Below are 23724 nucleotides of genomic sequence, written 5' to 3'. Positions count from 1 at the left end.
ACTCACCTCCGTTTCCTCATTGGTCCTGTATCCGAAGGCCTGTTGATTGAACTTAAACTGCGCTAGAAAAAAAAGAGGAAACAAATCACCACAAATATAGATATTCTGATGGAATAAGAATAAGGGGGGGGGGGGGGTCACTCAGACAGCCAATACAAAAGAACAGAAAAAAAGGTGATTTCATTTGTTCTTTACTGCACATTTCATGAACAAGACAAATTCTCAAAAGGCAACACAAAATAAAACAAAAACGCATAGTGACTGTGAGATATTATAGATTTAATTGAAACTTTCAACTGTGACATTTGCTCTAGAGATGCTTTGCATCCTCCAGCGAACCGATCTCCACGTAGCTAAATTAGGATTTATCTACACGCTTAGTTGTAACTGGAACATATGTCATAGCCCACCTCGCGCTGCCGACGCGGTGATGTAGTAAAAAGTATTAAAAAGACCCAAAGCAGTAATGGTAGATTAGCTGGAGCTGTTCCGTTTCTGCAGGGTGCTGAACCATGATCCAAAGTTAAGTATTCAAAATATCAAAAGATATTGAGAGAGACAAAAGATTAAGAGAGACAAAAACAATTAAAAATATAATTTACAATTGACAACCTGAAACATTTTTGGACACACTCGGTGCTTCGCTAGCACAACACACCTCACTAGTTAAGTATCTGTGGATAAGGTTATGATAAAGAAATATATTTGTCTGAAGAACCCGACGCACAGATCCTTTTTTTTTAACAAAACGCACGAAAAGCAGCATTTAGCTCAGAACATTATTTTTTCTCCAGCTTGGATGTTATCTCATATTTCTCTCAGGCCGTGGAGATTTTTCCAAATTCCTCAGAATGTGAGCACATATCACTGCCTTAAAACTCACACACGCACGCGCGCACACACACGCACACGCACGCACACACACACACACACACACACACACACACACACACACACACACACACACACACACACACACAGAAACACAGATCACAAACCCCATGATTTACTTTGTGTTTTTCTCCTGTGTGAATAAAGTGTCCTCGTTCTAAGGTAAGGTCTCCCTCTCTTTCTTCCCTGAACAATTTTAGCGACATCGGGTGGAATCATTTGGGTGACCGTAGATAAAATGGAATATTTACTGCAGTGAGACTACATGTGTTTGGGTCCGCTTCAAGCACGACGCAGTAACTTTAGGGGTCCCACCCTGTCATTTAGAAAACATGTCTGGACGACATGCAGGTCTCAAAGGAACTGGAGGTTAAACCCAGCCTGTCTTTAGCTGTGTGATTGGGGAGCTTGTACCAATCTGAAGCCAGGATAATAAGAAAATAACAGAAAACAGCAACAACAACTCTTTGTGCAAAAGCATTCCGGTCCGTCCAGACTCTCGGCCCCACTTCAAGCCCCTTTTCAGATGTGACCCTCTTGTTTTCCTTTGAGCAAGCTTAGGCCCAAGTACACACACTTTTTTTTTTTTTTTTTAAACCTGCTCCGTCACTGGACGATCTGGGGCATCTCACTCCAGGCTTTGGCCTTCTTCTTGGCCAGCGCCATCCACGGAGGCTCGTCCTGGGGCGAAGCAGGGGGAGGCAAGCCCCGCGGGGAGGACGCGGTCTGCCCAGAGAGACCCGCGGCTCTTGAGCCGGCCTTTTCTGGAGCGGTCCGCTGTGAAAAAGGAGCGGCGGCGACCGTCGCACTGTGGGGCGTCTTGGAGGGAGGCGGGAAGGTGCCGGGTTTGGAGAGAGACGGTGGGCTCGTGCAAGAGGGAGATTTTTGGGGAACGGGGACTGGAGTAGGGGCTGGCGGAGATCTTTGTTCTGGGTTGGGTTGGGGCGGGGGTTTGGCTGCGGCAGATGGAACTTGGGGTTTCGGAGGGACAGGACAGGCCGGGGACTGGGCTTTTGAGGGTTGAGGTGGCACTGGAGTTGGAGGAGAGAGAGCTCTCCGTGCCTCCTTTTCTACAGACCCCGGAGGCTTACTCATCTCCAATAAACTCACTGGAAGGAGAAAAAAAAGGAAACATCAAGCACCAACAAACTGAAGAAGCATTCCCTGAAAGAAACACAAGCCATGTGCGTCGAGGCAGTTATGAACCTTCTAAAAGCCCATCGACCTTAATGTATTTGCTGTGGATGCAATGGAGGATGAGGACCGAGGCTTTAAAACACTACAGCATAAGAATGAATGCATCATTTTTCATTTCTACTGTCTGAGAGTAATGAGTTAATTTATATATACAATGGGTTCTCATAAGCATTTCTTAACTCATAATAGTTAATTGTACACATTATCATATTCCATGGTTGATGGATCGCGCAATAATGAACATTCTAAAATACGAATGAGTCTGTACTACATACAGTACATACTGTGGGTGAAATAGAAATGCAATAGATTTTTATGGAATTATTATTAAAATTGGATCAATTACATTTATACATATATAGTATTCTCTAGTATTAGGAGCATCAGGGGGTGGGCAAAAGAGAATAAGACGTTTTGCTGCTGTAAACGAGAACACATCACTGGTGGGTGATGTGTGGTGCTTTATTCTCTATTCAGAATTCTGAGTATTTTCATATTCTAAGTATCCATATTTTGTAATTTTGCCTGATCAGTTATTGTCAGTTGTGATGTATAAACTAACTTAGAGCTCTGAATATGAGAAAGTGAATTAAAGTTAATATTGCGGGGTCAGCTGCAGTATCAGACATTGTACAGATGAGGGCAGCATCACATCAGGCAACAAGTTGAGATGGTACACAAGCAACGAGATAAGTTACTCAAAAAATAAAATTAAAAAAACTGTCTGAAATGCTACAACCGATGTGAATTCAATTTCCAGTGCAACTTCAAATTGACCGCTTTGTGTTTGCATGCGTGTGAGTGTGTTCTGACCTCTGCATGTGGATTCAGCTGTTTTGTTGCTCTGCTCCCTGCTTGCAACTGAGCTGGCGTACATTGGCAGCGAAGACTTCCTCACTTGTTCCTCCTGATAACAGAGCAGCACAGACAGTTATTCAGATTCTTGACACGGCCTAGTATCTATGACTACAAGGAGGCTGGGAATGTGTGGTGATGCACTGTACATATATGGCAGCAGGGGTTGGAAAGAAAAACATCGTACACAATCACGTTAAAATAAATGACAGCGATGCAATTGTACTTCTGTGCACTGAACTTTGCACCAGCGTTTTAATATTATTCATTATAATGATCACAGCGTCGTGTGAATCTCACAAATTTTTTTGTCCGGTATGGTTATGCTAATTCAGTAAAATTCATGTTGGTGAAATAAATTTTACATGGATGCAACAACTAGATTACCTTCTTGACAGTGATCTCATCCAGCGAGCTTTCTTTATAGATCTTCTGTTTCTGTTTGGCCACAGAGATCCAGCTGGGAGAATCAGATCCACCCGAAACACCACGAGCTGCTGCCGGGTCTGAACCAATGACACAGCAGATACAGAACTCACACACGCTATTACACCATTGGCTGAATTCAAACTTTGGACATTACAACTGAGAGTTGTAAGTGTTATGGCCTCAGTATGAAGTTCATGTGAAGAATACACACCTGAGACACGCTTGGGTTTAACTCCACCGTCTCCGTGTACATCTGGTTTCCTAGGGAGGGCAGGCTTGTTGATGATTGGCTGACTAATGGAAGGTTTGGCACCGATTGGCTGCGGTGGCTCAGCTTTACAGCTGGTCGGCTGAAGTGGAGGCTCGATGGGAGACTGAGTGAGAGAAAATCAGATGTTTGGTTAAGAATGAGTTACAGTTATATAGTTGGTAAGTGAGGAAATAAAATCTGATGGTCTGGTCCCGGTCCCCCTCCATGAGTCTGCATTTCCTCTTTAAAATCTCAACGTGTCAAATGTGTGAGAATTGGCCAGCTGTCGAATTCATACTCCAAATATTTGGAGAAAAGCAGAAAGTTGGGGGTGTTCACCACATCGTAAGAAAGAAGGAAGTGCTTTAAATTAATTACAAACTTGAAATATCTTTTAAATGTGACTTTGCCACCTCATTTTATCTTCGCCCCCCCTTTCATGTGCAGTACGTATTTATCCATTGAATTATACATCCTGAATGCGAGATGCCTTCTTTTTCTTTTAACCGTTTTGCACTGAACAGATTAGCTCTCCAAATGTCGTTGCATGAGTCCACGCACAATGACAATAAAGGGTTTTCGACGTCTATTTCATCACCTCTGTGTTTTCCTCCTCCGAGCTGAAGAGGTGCAGAGCCGAGGTCTTCCTCAGCCGGACCCCGAACGGATTGTCCGGGTTTCCCTCCGCCGCGAAGGAGCTCTCTGTGGGTGGGGAGGTGGAGAAGTTTGCTCTGTGTTTTTTTTAACTTTATTTTAAGGTCAAAAAGACAAGCTCATGTCATGTGACTGGGAAAAAAAACAAAAAAACAGGAGATGGAGGGTCGCAGTGAAAAACAGGAGCTATAATTACGCTTCCGGACGCGGAATCGCCTCCAGACAAGACAACAACACAAGCACGCAGACACATCAAACTGTACGAACTGTCGCGTCCGGTGCCGTTACCTTCTGCGCCTGCAGCAGCTGAGGCCTGAGGTTTGGCGGAGGGCGGAGACGGGGCCGTGCTGCCCTGCGGCTCCACGGCGGCGCTCCCGGCTGTCCTCGCCCCGCCGGGACTCGACGCCAGCTCGGCCCGGGGCGAACTCGCCGGCTCCGCTCTCACAACCGGGTCCTGCTTCGGCGTAGCTTCCGCCTCCTCGCCTCCGGGTCCCGCGGCGGCAGATGAGAAAACGGCGGGGCAGGCGGGTGGAGAGGAGGGGGGACTCAAACTCTGTGACCTCTGCCAGGCGGGCGCGATGGTGAAGCGGACCTTACCCTGATCTCCGTCCTCGTCAGAGGCAGGGTGGGGGGGTTCTTCTTCCGCGGCGGACTGTTTGTCCTCCCCTGCCTCTTCCACGGCGGCGGCCCGTTCTCTCTCTGCGGCCGCGTCGTCTTGCCCTGCGGCTTCTCCAGCGCGCCGAGGGGGCTGGGCGTCAGTTTCTTTGACGTCGGCGGCGTCTGGGGGCTGCGGGAAGAAAGGCGCGACTTTCTCTGCGCTGGGCGAGACGAGGTTTATATGGAGGGTGGACGTGCTGGTCTTGCTGGGGGAGACGGGCCCGCTCTCGTGCGACGGAGTCTCAAAATGTGACTCCGACAGAGACAAAGGAGGCAGCTTTGCAGGAACAGCAGCCTGCTCTGTGGCTTCGGTTTGATCTTTTTCCACTGGTTTTGTGTCTATGAAGGTGACCTTTTTGACACGCCCTCGCTCAGTTTCAATCACATCAGGTCGCTTTGCTTCCGCGTCTTGCTCTCGTACTGATTTTTCTTCTGAGAGGTCGACCTCTGGCCCTTCCTCAGCCATCTCTGACGTTTCTTGCCCCTCCTGCACTTTGGCAAGTACCTGATCACCCAGCGCCGTGGGGGTGTCAACATCACTTGTGTGTCCTGCGGTGCACACAGTGTCTTCTCCAACCACCGGCTCCACATCTTCATCTGTCTCCTGCACTGACACGGCCATTTCAACTTCTTCCTCCTCTGCATGAGGGAAGGTCTCGGCCGCGTCCTCTGCGTCCTCCCTCTCTTTTTCGAACACTTCCTCTGCCACTACTGTTGCGCTCACTTCCTTCACCTCCTCCTCCTCCTCCTCTTCCTCCTCCTCCTCCTCTTCTCTGTTCTCCCATCCCTCCTCATCCACCTCTGGCTCCTCCTTCAGCTCTATCACTTCCTCCTCTCTCTCACTCTCTTCTTCTCGTCTGTCTCCCTCCGGCTGGATGTCAGATTGTTTCGACAGCACAACATTTACCTCCTCAGGTTCAACTTCCTCTGTCTCCTCTTCCTCTGCTGATGCTTCTTCTTCTTGCTGCAAAAGACAAAAGAGAGATGAAAATAATAAAAAAAACAAACATAATATCCTGTAAATAGACACATACACCAACAGATTTGCTCTACAGTGACAATGTACAAATGATTTCAGAAGGATTCTGGCATTAAACAGTTCTCTCTTAGGTACTTGAACAGGAAAACACTTGTTTGACTTAGAAGAGCTATCTTTATATATTTTATATTAACAATAGTTAACAATATTAACAATTTATTTGAACTTTTTTCACTATTAATATCGCATTGTGTGGCTCATGTATCCTGTGGATGTGGCGTTTTCGTATGCGCATGATGGTGACCTTGTTTTATTCAAGGGAACAGGATGCTCGCAAAGGACGCACGGGTAATGTTCACCCCGATACCTGAGGAACTGAGCTGAAGTATCCGAGGGGCTGCAGAGCTTAGCGCCGAGCTGATGGCTGAATGAATGACGGAGAGGTGGAGATACAAGCCATCTATCATTTGATATAATATAATTCCCTGGCCAATGAAACTGACGAGCTGGCTGCCTCGTAATGAAGCAGAAAATCTTCTGGAGGGGGACTCGCACTCTTTATCTACACCAGGTGGCGCAACACGGGACGGGTTGTGGTCAGGGGGACGATCTGCTGTCGGGACATTGAGCTGCTGGTAGCGGCGAGTCTGCCACCATATCACAGGCGAGTACGAGTATTAGGATACGGATAAGTCAAGGTTCTTCCAAGAGGCCCATCGTGCTCTATGCAACACAAACGCAAGAAACTACATCACTCAAAGTACTATAAAGATAATCCAAAATACATACATCATGTAGAACAAATCGTTCCACGACCAGTTCTTCTTCTTCCTCCGATTCGTCTTCTTCACCACCCTTTGCCTCGTCTTCAATGGGAACCACTTCTTCTTGACAGGGAAGAGCCTCATCGTCTTCCTCGGTGGTGTGACACATCAGAAGGGGGCCCGAGGGAGCAGCCTGATGACCGACAGACTCACTCACCTCGGCCTCGTCTTCCTTCGCCTCTCCCCCGTCCCTGTTCTCTACGACCTCTTTTTCCTTCATCTCCTCCTCTTCCCTCTCCAGGACGAGGTCCTCGGTCCCTACGCTCAGCGAGCAGGAAACAAGGGGAGTTTTCAAGGAACTCAGCACCTCCTGCAAGAAGGAGCCCTCCTCCTCCTCCTCCACGTCCTCCTGGACTCCATCTTCTTCTGCTCTGAGCGCCAGCTCACTTTCAACCCTGATCTCTGCTCCATAAGCGATACCCGGGGGGTCCAGCAGATACTCTCGTGGGCCAGCAGGGGGCTCTGGTGTGGCTCTAGAAGCAGAAATCGAGAGGTTAGATTGCCCACAGAAAGGTTAGGAGGAGACAACAGGGAGGAAGTCACGTCTAATCACCTGGGACTGTCCAGAGAGGAGGCTCTGGAGCTGGGCTGCGAGGAGGGCAGGGGCTGGGCGTCCGGGGCTTCCTCCTCTGCGAGACTTGGCTCAGGAGTAGAGGAAGGGTCCGGACTGTGAGAAACATCCTGTTCTACTTCCGACTCTTTCTCTAACTCCTCCTGCTCCTGCTCCTCCATACATCTCAACAGAGATTGTCTGGAATGCTGCGGTTGCTCTTCCATCATCTCCTCCTCCTCCTCCTCCTCCCTTTCTTCTTCCTCCTCCTCCTCCACCTCCCTTTCTTCTTCCTCCTCCTCCTCCCTTTCTTCATCTTCTTCATCTTCCTCCTCCTCCTCCTCCTCCTCCTCCCTCTCCCCCTTTGGTTTCAGCTCATCAAAACTTACAACTGGATAACAGATGGAAACAAAGGTCTCAGAGAACAATCTCATACCACACACTGACAGCAAGTATAGGGAAGTCTGTGGTTGGCAATTGAAAAAGGAAATAACTGATTTCAGATAATTGATTTTAGACAAAGTTAGCCATTACAAAAAAAGGAACATTTCAATTCTATTTTCACTAAAGCTAAAATCAGGAAACCATTGTACCACTGAACCAACAAAATGGTTCAGTGGTACAATTAAAACTTCAAGTTGAGGTTGCTAAATTTTGTATTTCTTAGTTTCAATGGTAATGCTATGCTCAGGAGTAACTGAAAAATATTTGGCAATATAATTTTTTGAATGATAAGTTTGGCAGTAATTGTCCATTTTCAAATCTGTCAATTAAAAACGGATCAAAATCAAATCAAAATTAAAAATGTTGTTACATTACATTTCCATGAATTGAAATGATCAAATTTGAATAATGGTAATTAGACACTTCCACGCTCCTGACCTTTTGTCTTCTGTTGCTTGTGCTCCTCCAAGGAGTCTGTGACGGAGTCGTTCAGGATCTGAGCCACCACACAGTCTCCATCTGTCTGCACCTCCAGCCTCTGCACGGCACATCATTATCAATAACCACTCCGTTGTCCATCAAGTTATAAAAAATGAGTGTTCCAGTTAAACAGACCTTTAAAGATGCAAGTCCGCTAAATTGCCAATTGTCTGTCCTGCTGAAGGGCCACTGAGCAGAACACTGCTTCTATAATTGACCTTATGACCCTGTCCTATCCTTCCGATTGGCCAAAAGGTCACAACCGCATTATTAATAACTAGAACTAGAACTTCACTCCACTTGACCTCCATACTTAACTCCACCTCCATACCCCAGACTGGAGAAATTCACTGGATTTATAAATGATAAAAGTCTGGATTTAAATCAAATGAGCTGGCAGTAAACAGTAGCATCAACAGAGCAAATTACAAGTGTGGGAAAGGAGAATCTGAAGCAGGTTAAATACTACTTCTACTTTTTAACAGAGCCTGCGTTTTATGTGTTTAGTTTCCAGTGGGGAATAAAAACTTGGTGCTCAAGATTTAAATTGCAAGAAACACTGTGTCTGACGTCAAACAGGTTGGACGAGTTCGGTTTGTTCAAACTTGCACGACAGTTATTATTATTTCCTGCCCCAGCAGATATGGTGCGGTGATGTCAACACATTCCCCGGATCTCAGCTTTTTACTGTGACATGTTGCACATGTTGAAACAATGGTCAAAACTATTAAAGTCAAACCATTAAAAAAAAAAAGGATTCTTTTAATTCTATTCTTACATTGGCAGGTTTCCTCTTGTTGCAGGCTTTGTGTCTCAGGCCCAGCTTGTGTTTGGCTGCAGAGTTGTCCAGACAGGCGAAGGGACTGGCCGGCTGACTGAAGTCCACTGGAACCACCAGGGGGCTCATTGCTCTACTGGAGGCTGCACAGGACAGCTGGGAAGAGGGAGAGACCAACACAGACAGACGGTTTCACTCAAACGTTCCACAAATAACTTGTAGACGGACTAAACACTCCGTAGGCATTCGTGAATAACTGACTCCGAACGACCAACTCTCAGGCATGTGTCGTCATCTGGAGACACCTCTGGAGGAGCTCCAGTGACAAAAACTTGGAGTTGTCAACCCGTGTCAAGGGGAAATGACATCCACATGCCACTGGATCCTCAGAGTCTGTCTCTATCATCGTTTCCCCAATTGAGCTGCACCAGGCACAGATGGTCACATGGCAGATTTGTGTCATTGCTCTTTGGTGTTGTTCCCGGCTTTGAGAAACTCCACGGCCTTTTAACATTAAGGCTGGAATGGCAAGAGTGGGTTGAGAGTGCGTTAAAAGGGGGATGTTCGCTTAAATGATGAAGGCAGCAGATAAAGAACCCAGAGGAAATGAAACGGGACCAGCAGCCGGAGAGTGGGAGACGAGCAGTCCAGCTGTATAAATATTAGCGGCCCTTATCTGCAGGAATAACACCGACTCCGTCATTGCTGGGGAAGTATTCCCCTCTCTATTCTCACAAATTTACATTTTTACTTTTTTAGACCTAGATCAAACTGAAGCCACAGAGCAGACCTTGTCATTTTTGGTGATCTGATCTAATCAGCTCCATCGTATTGAATTTGTGGCAGAAGATTAACATCTCTACAACTTGGCAAATAAAACCAAAACCAAGGCTAGATACCAAATGGAGGTCACTTGGAAAAAAATGAAAATGGAATTAGATTTGATTTGTGGCAAATTACCATTTAAGAGTCACAGTCAATTGCCTGAGTCATATCTGACTGAAATCATGCAGCATTCTGAGGAATATGAATGCAGTTGTTGTGGGTGTGTGAAACCAAGGCAGATTGTGAATGTAGACAAAAAGGCATCCTGATTACCATAGAAACCAGTGGAATGCACTCTGAACACACACACACACACACACACACACACACACACACACACACACACACACACACACACACACACACACACACACACACACACACACACACACACACACACACACACACACACACACACACACACCCACCCTGAGGTCCCTCTTCAAGCATCACACTCTTAACGCATGACAGTTGTTTACAGTGCTAAAGATATATAACAGTATTCATTTGTTTGTGAAATTAACTGACTGAATCAGAGAAGAATGTTAAATCGTCAAAAAACTTTGATTTCCACTTATTATAGTAATGTGTCCGCGTTCAATTTTTCAGTCCCATGGGAACAAATGAATTAAACTACAGTTGTTTCAAGGACTGTTCCTTTTAGATACTTCTTCTTTAGTCTCTCAAATTGATATGGCCTCAATTAAAAGCTCTATTATATCTCCTGCGTGCAGTTTTTGGCCACTTGGTGCCAGTAAAAACAAGCCATTAACTCATGATATTGACAATATTTCCTTATGAAATTGACATGGCTGATGTGTTAGCAAACAGTTGCAGATATGAATTAATTTAGTTATTTTTCTGGTCACCTTTTTTGCTTTTGTGATGCACCCACATTGCCTGGCTGGTTTCAGGGTCATCTGGACAATGAAATCATCTTTATTTTTTGGAGTAAAATCTAAGAATAAATGTCTCCATAAAGTCTGCAACGAGTTCTCACTGAAAGGAAATTCCCCCGAGAGTCACTGCAGTCCTCCTTGACTACATTCTTGTGTCTGGAATGCACTTTAAATGGGATATTTTCAGTTTTTGTCGCTGGCAAATAACCATTTGTGGTTCTTGACTGGCTGAAACCCTTGCACTATTATTAAATGCTCATTGTCATACTCTGCTGACTGTGCTTTTAGCCAACATTGAAGCCAGTGAAGCTAAATAGATAGTTGAGGTTTTTAGGGAAATTGGTCTTATCACGAATAGGCACAACGCTGTCTGTCCATAAAGTCCTCCCTCCACTGGATTGCTTAAACAGACATCATTGTCATTTGGGAGCATATGACACATTTTCATCGCATGGGCAGAACCACTAACTCTCACAAGCTCTCTTCCGGAAAATGTCCGGAAAATTGGGCCAGCATATTTTTTCCATTTCACATATTTCGAACACAGCAGGCGATTGTCCGAGTCAGCCATGTGCACAACAGCAGCAACGTTTTTTGCGGAACATTCAGGCGAGGGGTGACCCCTAGGCCTTCTGGGCATTTTCCCGATGTATTCTCATATGGGATCGCTCGACATTTTCCTTAAACATTCCTAAAGGGGATGACCAGAAAAGTTCTGGGGGACAAAAAAGAGACACATTTGCATAATGACTGAAGTGGTGTTTCAGTGATTACATTAAGAGCCGTTTTGGTCTAGTGTTTTTTTGCGCGTTGGTCTCACTTACCGAGGGCCGGGGTTCGCGTCCCGGCCATGGCAAAAAAAATCATAACAACAACAAAGAGAGAAACAAGCTTTCTCCAGAATCACTGACTGTCCCTTTAATGAATATCATATCATACCAAGAGATCACTAGAATGGCTGCGGATGGGTATCCACTCACAATGATACAAAAGGGTTTTTTTGCTCATATTGGACTAAAGAAGTTGTGTTTGTTTCCCGTAAATTTGTCAGTTGTAGCACATTGTAGAAAAGCTGGATTTCCTGTTATGGGCTTCTTTTGTACCTGACTTCTTCCTGGATTTTTAATGAACCATGTCTGAGTAAAATGTTTATTGACAGAAAATTCCGCATAACTGGATCAAGCAGATCTCTGGCCCTGACAGAGGGAGGCTGAGGTCGATTAGCCTACATGGAGATGAAACTTTATAGCTGCAATAATCAAAGATTCTATGAATAATTAATCAAAATATGACCGTCATAGTGAACTGGGCCCACAGATAATAAGCACCAAACTCTGGAGGTTTGTGGCAGGGCAGCCACGGTTAGCAACTAGTTTGTGAAAAACTAACAGAGCCAGATATTTCCCTCGGGAATCGGTTGAGACCAAAAACGGAGCAAAAAGTAGACAGAATATCGGACTTAGATAAGTACAAAATGTAAACATTGTTCAAAACATGAACCCAAAATGGAGGCCCCAAGAGTATAACTTTGTCCATGGTTTGGTCAGGGGGTTCTTCATAGGCTACCCTGTCTCGCTCCCCATATTTCCTGTCTGTATCGCTAATGCGTAGGCAAGAAAATATTTTTTTAAATTATTCCTCTGTGTCTGCGGGGCATTTGCTTTGCCGATGTGTTAGCCAGATGTCAAAGTTGGTTGGATTCAGAGATTAATAAGGGAGCCCGCAGATTAGACACAGCAGATTCATTTGACCAGTCTTCACATCAGCTGGCATCTCACTCTCAGTACCACTATGTAGTGCAGGTCAACCAATTTCCCAGGAAATAGTTCTGTGGCACTGAATTGGATGCAACAGAGTTTTAGGAGCGAAAAAGCTAAATCAGTGGAGTTCTCTCAGAGGTGTGTGTTCACCTGGTCGTCGTCACTATCTGCTCCCTCCAAACTGATGGAACTGTTCGTCTGGGCCTGATTTTGAGAGAGGCGGAAAGAAAAAAAAAGATAAGTGAGGCGGCTGTGCCGTCCGCTTCATTCTGGTAATATATTCTGGAGGACAAGTACAAGATGGGATGTTATTCATTTTAATGTGTTACCATGGCAGGGCGAAGTGCAGTGTATTCAGGTGGACTGCATGGTAGGCCATCATCCTCAGACGTGGTTCCGGCGTCCTCCGTCCTCTTCACGCACATCAGGGATGGAGGGGAGCCCAGTCTGATAGCCTGTTTCAACTGGAGCTGCAGATAAAGAAACCCACACACAATCAGGGAACTTGTGTTTGTATGTACTGCATGTATTTCATCTATCTAAGGAACCATACACATGTAGGTTTTACAGAGCGGAATTAAGATGTTTCCCAAGTTTTGTGCGTGGGGGCCCTCAGAGATGCAAAGGAGGCGAATCTGCTGCCAGCCTTTTTGTTAGGTTTCAGCTTTATATATATATAAATTTAAAAAAAAATACAAAAACATATACAAAGCATGTTTGAGTTTGAATTTTTGTGTTTACAAAGTTTCACTGCTTTTACAGCCCAGAAATCCTCCACCGGGTTATGAATGAATTACAGAGAATGACTTGCGAGGACATTCAGGTGGCACTCACAAGAGAAAGTGTTTATTTTACCCCGTGTGTGTGTGTGTGTGTGTGTGTGTGTGTGTGTGTGTGTGTGTGTGTGTGTGCGTGCGTGCGTGCGTGCGTGCGCGATAGGTATCACAGAAACTCGAACTAACGGAGCTGTTATCGGCTACGTGTTGTCCAGTAACAGTCGCTCAAGGACTCATTGACGCAGGTGCAAAAGCAAACACACAGGACAGTGCAGCTTTTCTTTCGCTGTGCTGACCACCGGCACACAATAAAGGTCCTAGATTAAAAAAAAACACAGAGCGGTACAGTTTACAATGTACTTCAGAGTTCATACAGTAACTTTTACACAAAGGCAAACACAGGGGCAGAGATAAAGCTTGTTTCACCATTAGCACCATTAGCAGAAACTAAAATTCCAATCGATTTATCTCATTGCTACATTTGACTTAAAATGAGTATGTTATTTTTGTGTGGTGGCCAACTTGACGACTTGATTCAAGAGTTTAAAATGTGCCAACAAAGCAGGTAGGCGCCATATTTTTAACAAAAGCAGAATACAGCAAAAAAACAACAACCTAACAACAGCACCATATTCTCTGTATTGAACCATCTGTTTTCCATCAAAATTGATCAATTTAAAATAATTGAGATAGTATCATCTCTCTTTATAACCCATGTGATGCCAATATTTATGTCAAATGACTTTGTTTAGTCCCAGCAGTTACAGGATAGCCTATGGTAGAGAAAGCCACTCAGTGTGGGGTCCATAACCTTGTTTGGACAATCCTCAAAATGACATTATCGAACATTGTCCGACATTATCTTCCACGAGTGACCAAAACACAACGGACCTTTTTGACTATATGCATCCTGTAACATATTGATCCTTATACGGGCCCCGTGAGCAACCTCATTATATACATTCGCAAGATGCACTTGTACCATAGACTCCTGTCCGCGAGACTCTTCCGTGTAATATTAGTTTATAGAACAGAAATCTGTTTAACTGTATCAAACGTTTCAAAAAACAATATAAGGCTAATATTGTGTCAAGTCAAATATTTCAGACTGTGTTGGAGGATTCATCTTCATGGCAGTGACATGGTCAATGTCAGGATCATCTAAAAACTTGCACCAACATTGTCTTAAGTGAGTGACCATGTTATATGCATTTTGCAGCGTTGCACTTTCCACCCGATTTTTACGCGCCCTGCAAAATATTGATCCTTAGATAATGTGTTTAAAATTTGGCTCTGGAGCAACCTCATACTGCTTATCAAACAGGCAGCCCAGCCCTAGGATGAGTGAGGATTAGGGGTCAGGAAATCTCCATTAGACTGTTCTCCACAGTAAACTCACTTCATGCAAATCAATGCATTCGTTTTATTCCGTGTTCATCATCGATCACCGTAGGCTGCCTGTGTCTTCCCACGTCCGTTCCATATATTCTCGATCATCTGCAACTGTAAACTTGTCCGACCCCAAAACACCGTCTCTGTGTTTTGGCTGCAGGAGAAACGTCCTTTTTAAGCAAATCCCGTTAGGACGTCGTTTCATTCTCACTCCCCCGTAGTTAGCTTAGCGAAAGCAGTTTATCTGGAGGTCAGTCTACCCACCTGCGTCTCACGTCTTCCCATTTTAGACCGCGGTTGTGACAGACATTTATTCTGTCTGTCTGCTGTCCTTATCGTCATCCAGTCGTTTCATTGTGAGCCGCTTCGGCTTGAACTTCCCTTTGTGAAACACGTCTGCTCTGCCTGCCTCAACTGTCACGTTTATCACATCGTAAGGCATTACACTTAAATATTGATCTACAAAGTAGTTTTGACAGTGTAAGCCTCCTTCATTCACATCTGACTAAGGAAATATATTATACAAGAGACCAGCTGGTACCACTGTTTTCTGTCAGGTCTGTTATTGATTATCTCTGCTCATGACAGCATGAGCAGCCTGGGTCATAAGACGTTCTCACGTCCAAACACTCACACTGTGATTCTTTGTTTGTTATTCCTTATTAACCCTTGCAGCCAAATCCTCTTTTCTCCTTCCTGCCTCCGTAGGCAGGTCAGAGTTCAGGGCCACCTTGGCATCCTGCACATCAGAGGGATTTACTCTGTCCCAAGCAAGATACTCTTGGCGTGGCTCGGAGCGGCTCCTTTAATTGAACAGTATTTCAATTCCGAGTTTTTCTAGTCCAAGCGCCTTTTCTGCACGTGTATTTACCTGTAGCGATTTCACTTTCCCGTGAATGCTGTCCTGGGACGCCCCCAGAGCCTCGTTGGCCTCCGATGAGTCAGAAACAAAGACAGAGTCATGTGACAAGGCCTTGCTGCCCAGGCTGATCTTTGACCTTTAAGGGATCAGGAAGAGGAAGAAATAAACAAAGCAGAAAGAGATGTTTCACAGCTTCCAAAACGAAATAAACAAAATAAAAGAGAAGTTGGTGTTGGCACGGGTCAATGGTTTAAAATGAATAGCATGAGCTCACAGTGATGTGGGTTTGAAATGCGTGTCATTTCCCAAGAACGTCTTTTCAATCAAAGTGATATGATTCATTTGTTTTAAGTTGTCTGTTTTCTCCTAATGTTTATGAGGAGGCAAACAGAACAGCAGCTCCAGTCAAATTGGAGCAGATAAATCCCGCGACAGCGAGGAAAAGTCTGTAGCAGCCGCGGCAGGAAGTGGCACAGGTTTAAAAACAGAGGAAATCAGGACTGTCCACAGGAAGAGACACTCAGCAGCTTGTTATGAAAACAGGAAACCGTGAGTTTGGCAGAGGAGGAGATAGATGTTAAAACCTGATCTTCCATTCTCGAATGACCTCTGCCCTCTTATCGCGAGAGGAGATTTATTTATCTAAATGTGGAGAGGAACTCATTTGTGCAAAGTGCAAATGTTTCATGTGGTTTCGGCTGACGGGATACAGGATGCAGCACAAATAGAAAACAATCAATATCTCCAATAAACCCCAGAAAGCACAAAGGTTTTTATTTACTACAGTCAGATATTAGAATAAGAGATCTGCAGTCATGGTTTACCTGTGTATTTATGTGTGTGTGTGTGTGTGTGTGTGTGTGTGTGATCTTACCCCTTGCCCTTCTCCGATCGAGTGAGTGTGTTATTCTCCAACGTTTTGCTGACATTGTCGCTCGATTGGCTGCCTTTAAGCCCCGCGTCTGCTCCGGCGGCTGACGGCTCCTTTCTCTTCTTCCTGGCGAAAAACTTTTTGAACGTCTGGAACTTGGACTTTTTCTTTCCTGAGACGACAGATGAGGGGGGGGGGGGGGAAGACAATTAAAGGAACTGGTTGAACCCTCATCCCAGTTGCATTCTCCTGACAGCGGCGAGGTGAATCATCGCAACTGCACAGCGATATGTTAATGGGAAAATTACACACACAGCATCTTTACACACTGCACACTGGTAAAGACACTGGGAGGCAGCTCAGGGGAAACCACACACAGAGAGATGTGTGCAAAAACACACACACACACACACACACACACACACACACACACACACACTTGTAAACGCCCCTCAACCTCCATTAGCGCCGCTGTGGAAAACTCAACAACTCTTTTATAACTCCTTCAACAGCGACAAACTACTTTCATTACTTTCAGTCAGCAAGGCATTCATGCATGGCTTGAAATTCCCACCGGTCCTCTCCGTGTCCGACTCTCTGCAGGGCCGTGGTCTCTCCCAATGTTTAGTTTTCAGATCAAACCCTATAGAGGGTAGAGTAGCAAGAAAAATGCACGTCCTTCTCCTTGCATTCTAAGAGTCGTCAGCCATGCTCGCAGCACCGCGAGGCCGTACTTAGTCGGGTATTTAACTCTGGATGGTTAGGTGGTCAGATTTCACACGTCAAAAATCTCCAAGGTCACATTAGCCTTTCACATTATGAGCATAACTCCCCCCAGAATCTCCAACCAAACTGTTCGTGGTTGCATTGTGGGTAATGTAGGCATCGGGTTTGCACAAGGAGAAAGAATATGTGGCTCATATAGGATGATATCTCTGGTGTCTTCCATCAGCCGCTGATTTTGACAGTGTTGGTAAATGTGAAATGCTAAATGTGTGGGAATCAAGAAAACCTCTATCACTGCATAATGTTAGTCTCTATGACCTCTGACCTGACCAGGGACAGCAAATGAACGGTACAATACAGACAAAAGTCACTCATCACACACTGACACTTCCTCATTGTCACAACAACACATCTCCAGCAGAGAAGTGACTGGATATACGATTCCCATTGTACTGTCATATTAACCGACAAAGACTGCACAGTGTTGAGACACAACATAGAGGGAAACATACATGAAAGAAACTGTGAACAATAGAGGAGCTGGGAGAAGGACAAAACAACTGTGATCTAACTATTTTGGGAATTCACATCCCTGGGCTATAAAATAACTTCAGAAGAGACACACACACACAAAAAAAAAATCCACATTCCTTTATACCTACTGACTGTGTCATTTTTGTCCTTCTCCCAGTGGGGCGTCCTTGCACATTCCTTCTTTTCACTAAATATATACTTTCTGGTTGGAGGTAAATCACAGTGAAAAAATGTCTGGAATCTAAAACCTGGTATTGGGGCCAAGCTTTCTATGTCATTTACATCACGGAATTATTAGGATTATTTATTTCACATTGTATTTTATATATTATATATAAAACATAAACAAACGGACAAATGGACAAATATTGCACAGACTCTGTTTTGATGAGTTGCCATCGAGCCACGCATCGAAAAACAATGTCATTTCTCATCCAATTTTCACGAAGGAACGTTGGCTGCAAAAGCCCTACCGCTTTGTCTGACGGCACAAAGTGAACTGCTCTTTTTACTTGAGGGGCATCCAAACTGGGTTTTGAAGACGCTTCAGAGGCCTCTCTGCACTGCCAAGTAGAAAAATGAGTGGGGAGAACCAGCAGCCACTGCCATTTATTGTGCTATTTTAGACACAATACACTATTAAGCTAAAGGTCTGCACTGATGGAGAGTTTGAAAAGGCCACTGCTTCAATGGAAGGTCAGTGCAGCCCAGTGATTGTGGGGCCTGGATACTGTAATTTCCCAATATACATTCTTGCAATCACAAACATGGGGCAAACACACACACACACACACACACACACACACACACACACACACACACACACACACACACACACACACACACACACACACACACACACACACACACACACACACACACACACACACACACACACACACACACACACAATAGCATCATGGGAATTTCAAGGCAGTGCTAAGGTCAATATTAAGGGGAGCAGACTCAAGCTGACATAATGAGAACATGGTGACCTTTGACAGGGCAACAATGTGGACGGAATGAGAAGGAGGAGAAGGCGATGGAATGGCGGAGGGAAGACTGCCCAAACTTGCATCTTTTCTGTTCAAAGACTGCAGCTGTCCAAAGCTGCTGGTCCAATGAGAACACAGCACAATCTACAAGGCACCAATCAGAAATTAGCATTTCTTTTACTCTGGCCCCGTCTTTGGGTTAACACCAGTAAACTGAGATGGACACGGCTGACGGAATCCATGATGGGTGGAGTCACACCTGACGTTCAACTCTGCTCTCTAGAAGTCATATAGAAGTGACTCACCAAACCTGACAAATTTGGTATTATTTTACAATATATATTGTATTATTATTATATCAATTCATATTATTATTATATTTACAATATTATCCTAACCCTAAATAGTGACTCACCAAACCTGACAAACCACACATAATAGATTTCCACTTACATGTCAGAATCAGAGGAGGATGTAAAATATGGTGTTTGTAATAATAATAATAATCCCAAAAAGCACCCCAGCTTTGTTTGTGTGTGTGTGAGAGAGTGAAAGAGTGTAAGAGATGATAATGGTAGCTTGATTTCCTTTAGGGAGATCTAGATTGATAAATCTGGCCTTATCTTCTCTGCTGTCTTTGTGTGTGTGTGTGTGTGTCTGAGAGAGACCTCTGGGATTTGTGATAAATAAAGCAAATAGGTCCCGGCATAAGGAGGAACACAGGATAAATATAAACAAATGACAGTGATTAATTAAACTACAGTTTTAAACTTGCTCATCAAGTATTTTTGTATGCATTTACCTAAATACGAAAAGGTATCTGTGGATTACAATCAGATAGATCTTTGTCATCGGAGACACTTGTTAATAATTTAGTCTTGAATGCACCTTATGTTGAAATATAAACACAACCAACATATTTTTTTACCTGAAACCCAATGAGCCGCTCCTCCTTCACATAGGTCAACACCATACAACACTTTTGGGTTCATAGCTTCGGTCACATGTGTGACAGTCTTAACGAATATGTGGGAAAAGGCTGAAACCATGTCAGCTGAAGACAAACTGTGCTCCTGTGTTTTTCGGTGAAGAAAGGCAAATGACTTTAGCTATCCAGTGAAACATCAGCTGAACATCCGGTCGAACCGTTACCTGAGCACTCCTCCTGGACCTCTGCAGGCTCCTGATTGGCCATCACATCTGGAGGTCCTGATGCCATCGCCGCACTGTCACTGCTGCGGGTGAGACGGAGAGAGAGACCAATGATGAGATTTTCTTTTCAATATTACTACTTACATTAATACTTATAATATGCAGTTGACACAGACCCAATTGGATTGATTTATATGGTTTGCACAGAACAGAAACATATGGATAAATCCCAACCCCAAAAGGTTAAGGTGTAATAGGATGCTCAGGCTTTTCTGACAATAACCGATAAATCATTTGTTTATTTAAAAAAAGGAACAGAAAATTGACTACACCTTAAAAAATCCTTACAGTTCTCTTGCAATTACATTTGGACAATATAATTTAGGTAAAAGAAAAAAATCATAAAAAAGATCACATAATCACAACATGATTCCACTGGGACTTGATTAATGAATCATGCCCAATACCGAGTCCTCGGGCTGTCCAGTGGGCTCAGACTTTCTATTTTGTGTCCCCTGTCGCTGTATTTATCTTAATACCGCTCTATCTCCTTATATCGCTCATATGCCAGCCTGACCACTTGCAATGTGATCAGGCTCGCTGGATTACAACGTGATTACGGTCCCATTTGGGAGTGTCGTGACTGCCAGCACAAGTGGCTTGGCTTGAGTGGATGGCAACATCTGAGATCACAAAGGGCTGAAACAAACAGACAGACTAAGTTCATTTGAAGGATTACATAGTCGCCTGTCGCAAGCAACCGCAGACTAAAACCGCTCCGTGAACCCCGGTGGACAGACGTGAACGCGTTGACATCCATCTATTTCTTCACTCCTCCATAGACCGAACATGTTGAGTGTCTCTTATGTAAACTGTTGAGATGTGCTTCAATATGTTATTTAAACTTCTGTTCCACTCCGAGCTGTTGCGTTACACGCCGGCCCGATGCCAAATCCAATCTCCGAGTGAGATCCTTCACTTGCAATCCAAACAGTCTCGACCGAGGCATCTCAGCTATGTTTCCAGTGCTCCTGCTCCGCTGTGCCAGCCACTCCCGTCAGCCCAAACGTCGACCTCTCAGCACCGGCAGATGCCCGGGCAACCTCGAACACAAACTCAAACAGAGGTGAAGCGGCATTACGAACCAAGCCTCTCACTGTGCGGCAGCACGGCGCGCGTTTCGATTCTGGCTGCTCAGTGGAACCTCCTCTGTGTCACATCTCAGTATCAGAGGAGTCTCGAAAGTGGCGAGGAATGTACGAGCACTGATCGGCAACGTCCTAGTTTCTTTTTTGAATTTTGAATCCGTCACTTTATTTAACAGGACTGTTATTGAACGTTGTCCAGCAGACAGGAAGTTTGAGGTCATGTGAGAGTTCAGCCCCAGCATGCTGAACCAGCTAGCCACTCTCCCATACAGAGGGACCATTAATCCACCAAGTATTACAAGACTCCCTATTCTAGTCCCAAATCTAATTAGCCATGCATATTACTTTATGCAGAGCAGACGATTTCCTGTGCGGTTTGGCAGGAAGCCGAGTCGTTACTGATGTGGTTTTTCGGTAAATTGACTGCCTCAGAATAATTGCTGCTATGTCACCATTAGTTTGCATTTTCACTGGACCTATGGACGTCATGAGAACAGCGTTGGGGCAGAGGAGAGTGGGGTGTGGCCAAACTTCATTTGGAATCGTCATCACCACAGCTAAGTATGAGCTTCAAACCATAGCTTCTTAAACATATGTGTTGATGGGCAACAAGGATATACAGATGTGCGATACAAGCTGAAACAGGTCAATAGGACAGCTGAGACCAGCTTAATCAAAAGCTGCATGTTTTACACTGGTTTGGATAATAAAGTAATCCGTTTTTTTTAAAGAATTTACTTCACATCCCATACTGCCCCTTCTATATGTAATGCCACCAATCTCCTTTTCCTTAAAGCTACAGTGTGTAATATTTAGAAGAACTTATTCACGCAGAATTTAATATATTGTCCATAACTATGTGTTCATATATGTATAATCACCTGCAACGAAGAAAGAACCGATGCTTTTTCTTCAACTTTGAATGAGTTAAATAAAGTTACATGAGGTGGACCCGACCTCCGTGTGAGTCGCCATGTTTGCTACGTCGTGTTGAATACGGTTGTTGCACAAAACGGTGCAGAATACGTCGCATGCGCGTGGAATTTCCAGCGCTGCCTGAAACTGGGAATGGAATCAGCGGTGCGCCACCATAAAGTGTCCCCTATCGGTTGCGGTTTGCATCTTTACCACCAGATGCCGCCAAAAAATTACACGGTGCACACATATGACCAACAGCTAACGAACCATGAGGAAATATTTAATATTATATTATATTTTTACAAAACATGTATTGCTTTTGAATCGCTTACTGCCCCTTTAACTGTTTCTTTTTCCCTTTACGCTAACTTAAGCTAAGCCAATCTCCTGCTTCACCTACAGATATGAGAGTGGTGTTTTCTCACGTTACATAAATCATGACCATGGGATCGGGTCAAACCACAAATATATTTAGCAAAACCAAAAGCCAACACAGACGAGATGTCCTTAAGGTGCTGTATATATAAAATCATAACAGCCATCCAGCCTGTTTATCAACCAATCCGTCTCCTTGACAACTGAGCGAACTCCCAGCCGCTTATGAAGACTGTGCGATATGGTTGATAGCTCCAGGAAAAACTGGTAAGTGGACCTTATGTAGTTTGGTGTGTTTTGGCAACACACCAAACTAAAATTGGGTTTTAATATGGTGGAGAGATGGTTGTTTTTTTCAGTTTCTCTTTAGAGAGTTCACGGGGACAGCCATGTTTTCCACGTTTGTTGCCGTCAGTGTGAACAGGCCCTTTTGCTCTATTAGAGAAGCGGCTGGAGAGCTTCTTGTCAAGTGTGTTTAAACTGAGTTTGTATTATAGAAACAGATGGAACATTCCAGAGTTTGTTGACGTGCCAAGGGGCTGACGTCAGTATTACCATTACATAATCATTAGCTATTAGGATCATCTTAACCCTTGTTGGGAACTCATGAGAATCCTCATCACTGCCGCCCTTTCCTCTATCATAACCTACAGTGGAGACAGGAACGACAAAATGAATGTGATTTGTAATGGGCACTTAAAAACAACAACATTAATTCAGTATTTGTAATATGGTGGACACAAGCAGCCCGATCTGATGTTGTTATTCTTGTTATGAGCTGATAACGATGGACTGATCCATTTCCTGTCTGAAGTCACAGGAACACACTACAACCAAGCGCTCTCTCTCTCTCTTACACGCACACACGCACGCACACTGGTTCAAGAGCCTTAATAACATCTGTAGGAAACAGATACAGACACATGGACAGAAACAAACTCAGATAAACAGATGCTCACATGACATGTCGTCTTTGATATGAGCTCAGAAAACGATGGCGTCAGAGGGAGAGAACTGGATAAAGGGCTCCAATAACACTGTGTACAAGAAATCCTAAAGGTCGCGGCATTTGATTAATCACTGGAAATATTACAGCTGATACATACGAAACCTATATCTGCATCAAAGAACAATTTCACATTTCTGTAACTATTTAGTTAAGGAAAAACAACAGCTGCGGCCTACTCTCTGAAAACAGCAGGTTTTGATGAAGACTTGGATCGTGCAATGACACAGATGACATACGACTTTTACTGTTTTTTTTAAATGGTGTTTTCGTTGCTGCGAATTTGCCATCTTCCTGACAGTGATCACCTCCCCGCGCCCCCAAAGTCGTCCCCCCCCCACCCCAACACTGTCTTGCAATGGCACCGTTGCTGCATCCTAGGCTTAGTGTGATTGGTTAAAAGAAAAACCAGCCAGTGGTTTTTTCCTCTTTAGCGCGTGGTAATGGGTGCACCCATAAATATTCTCCGGCACGGATACAGTTCTGTGGAGATAGGG

General features: G+C 44.4%; 1 protein-coding gene across 6 annotated transcripts in view; it reads right to left on the bottom strand.

Annotated features, from left to right (window-relative positions):
• Nucleotides 1-175: 175 nt before the first annotated feature.
• The window catches only part of zgc:66433 (uncharacterized protein LOC321250 homolog), a 43867-nt gene continuing 20318 nt past the window's right edge, over nucleotides 176-23724 (bottom strand). For 4 of the 6 annotated variants that reach the window (XM_047334426.1, XM_047334427.1, XM_047334425.1 and 1 more), the window contains 15 exons: nucleotides 19781-19863; nucleotides 16377-16545; nucleotides 15512-15638; nucleotides 12802-12942; nucleotides 12623-12676; nucleotides 8989-9144; nucleotides 8169-8268; nucleotides 7290-7677; nucleotides 6702-7209; nucleotides 4565-5897; nucleotides 4221-4324; nucleotides 3584-3746; nucleotides 3331-3449; nucleotides 2902-2995; nucleotides 176-2000 (listed from right to left, as the gene is read on the bottom strand). In XM_047334426.1, the coding sequence (XP_047190382.1) occupies nucleotides 1498-2000; nucleotides 2902-2995; nucleotides 3331-3449; nucleotides 3584-3746; nucleotides 4221-4324; nucleotides 4565-5897; nucleotides 6702-7209; nucleotides 7290-7677; nucleotides 8169-8268; nucleotides 8989-9144; nucleotides 12623-12676; nucleotides 12802-12942; nucleotides 15512-15638; nucleotides 16377-16545; nucleotides 19781-19863 (4042 nt within the window). In that variant the 3' untranslated portion in view covers nucleotides 176-1497. Of the gene's footprint in view, nucleotides 2001-2901; nucleotides 2996-3330; nucleotides 3450-3583; nucleotides 3747-4220; nucleotides 4325-4564; nucleotides 5898-6701; nucleotides 7210-7289; nucleotides 7678-8168; nucleotides 8269-8988; nucleotides 9145-12622; nucleotides 12677-12801; nucleotides 12943-14904; nucleotides 15075-15511; nucleotides 15639-16376; nucleotides 16546-19780; nucleotides 19864-23724 lie in introns of those variants that run through there. The other 2 variants (XM_047334429.1, XM_047334430.1) reach the window with 2 other exon arrangements.

Source organism: Scophthalmus maximus, chromosome 9 (assembly GCF_022379125.1).
Source record: "Scophthalmus maximus strain ysfricsl-2021 chromosome 9, ASM2237912v1, whole genome shotgun sequence".
NCBI lineage: Eukaryota > Metazoa > Chordata > Actinopteri > Pleuronectiformes > Scophthalmidae > Scophthalmus > Scophthalmus maximus.
This window is presented reverse-complemented; position numbering and strand designations above follow the sequence as displayed.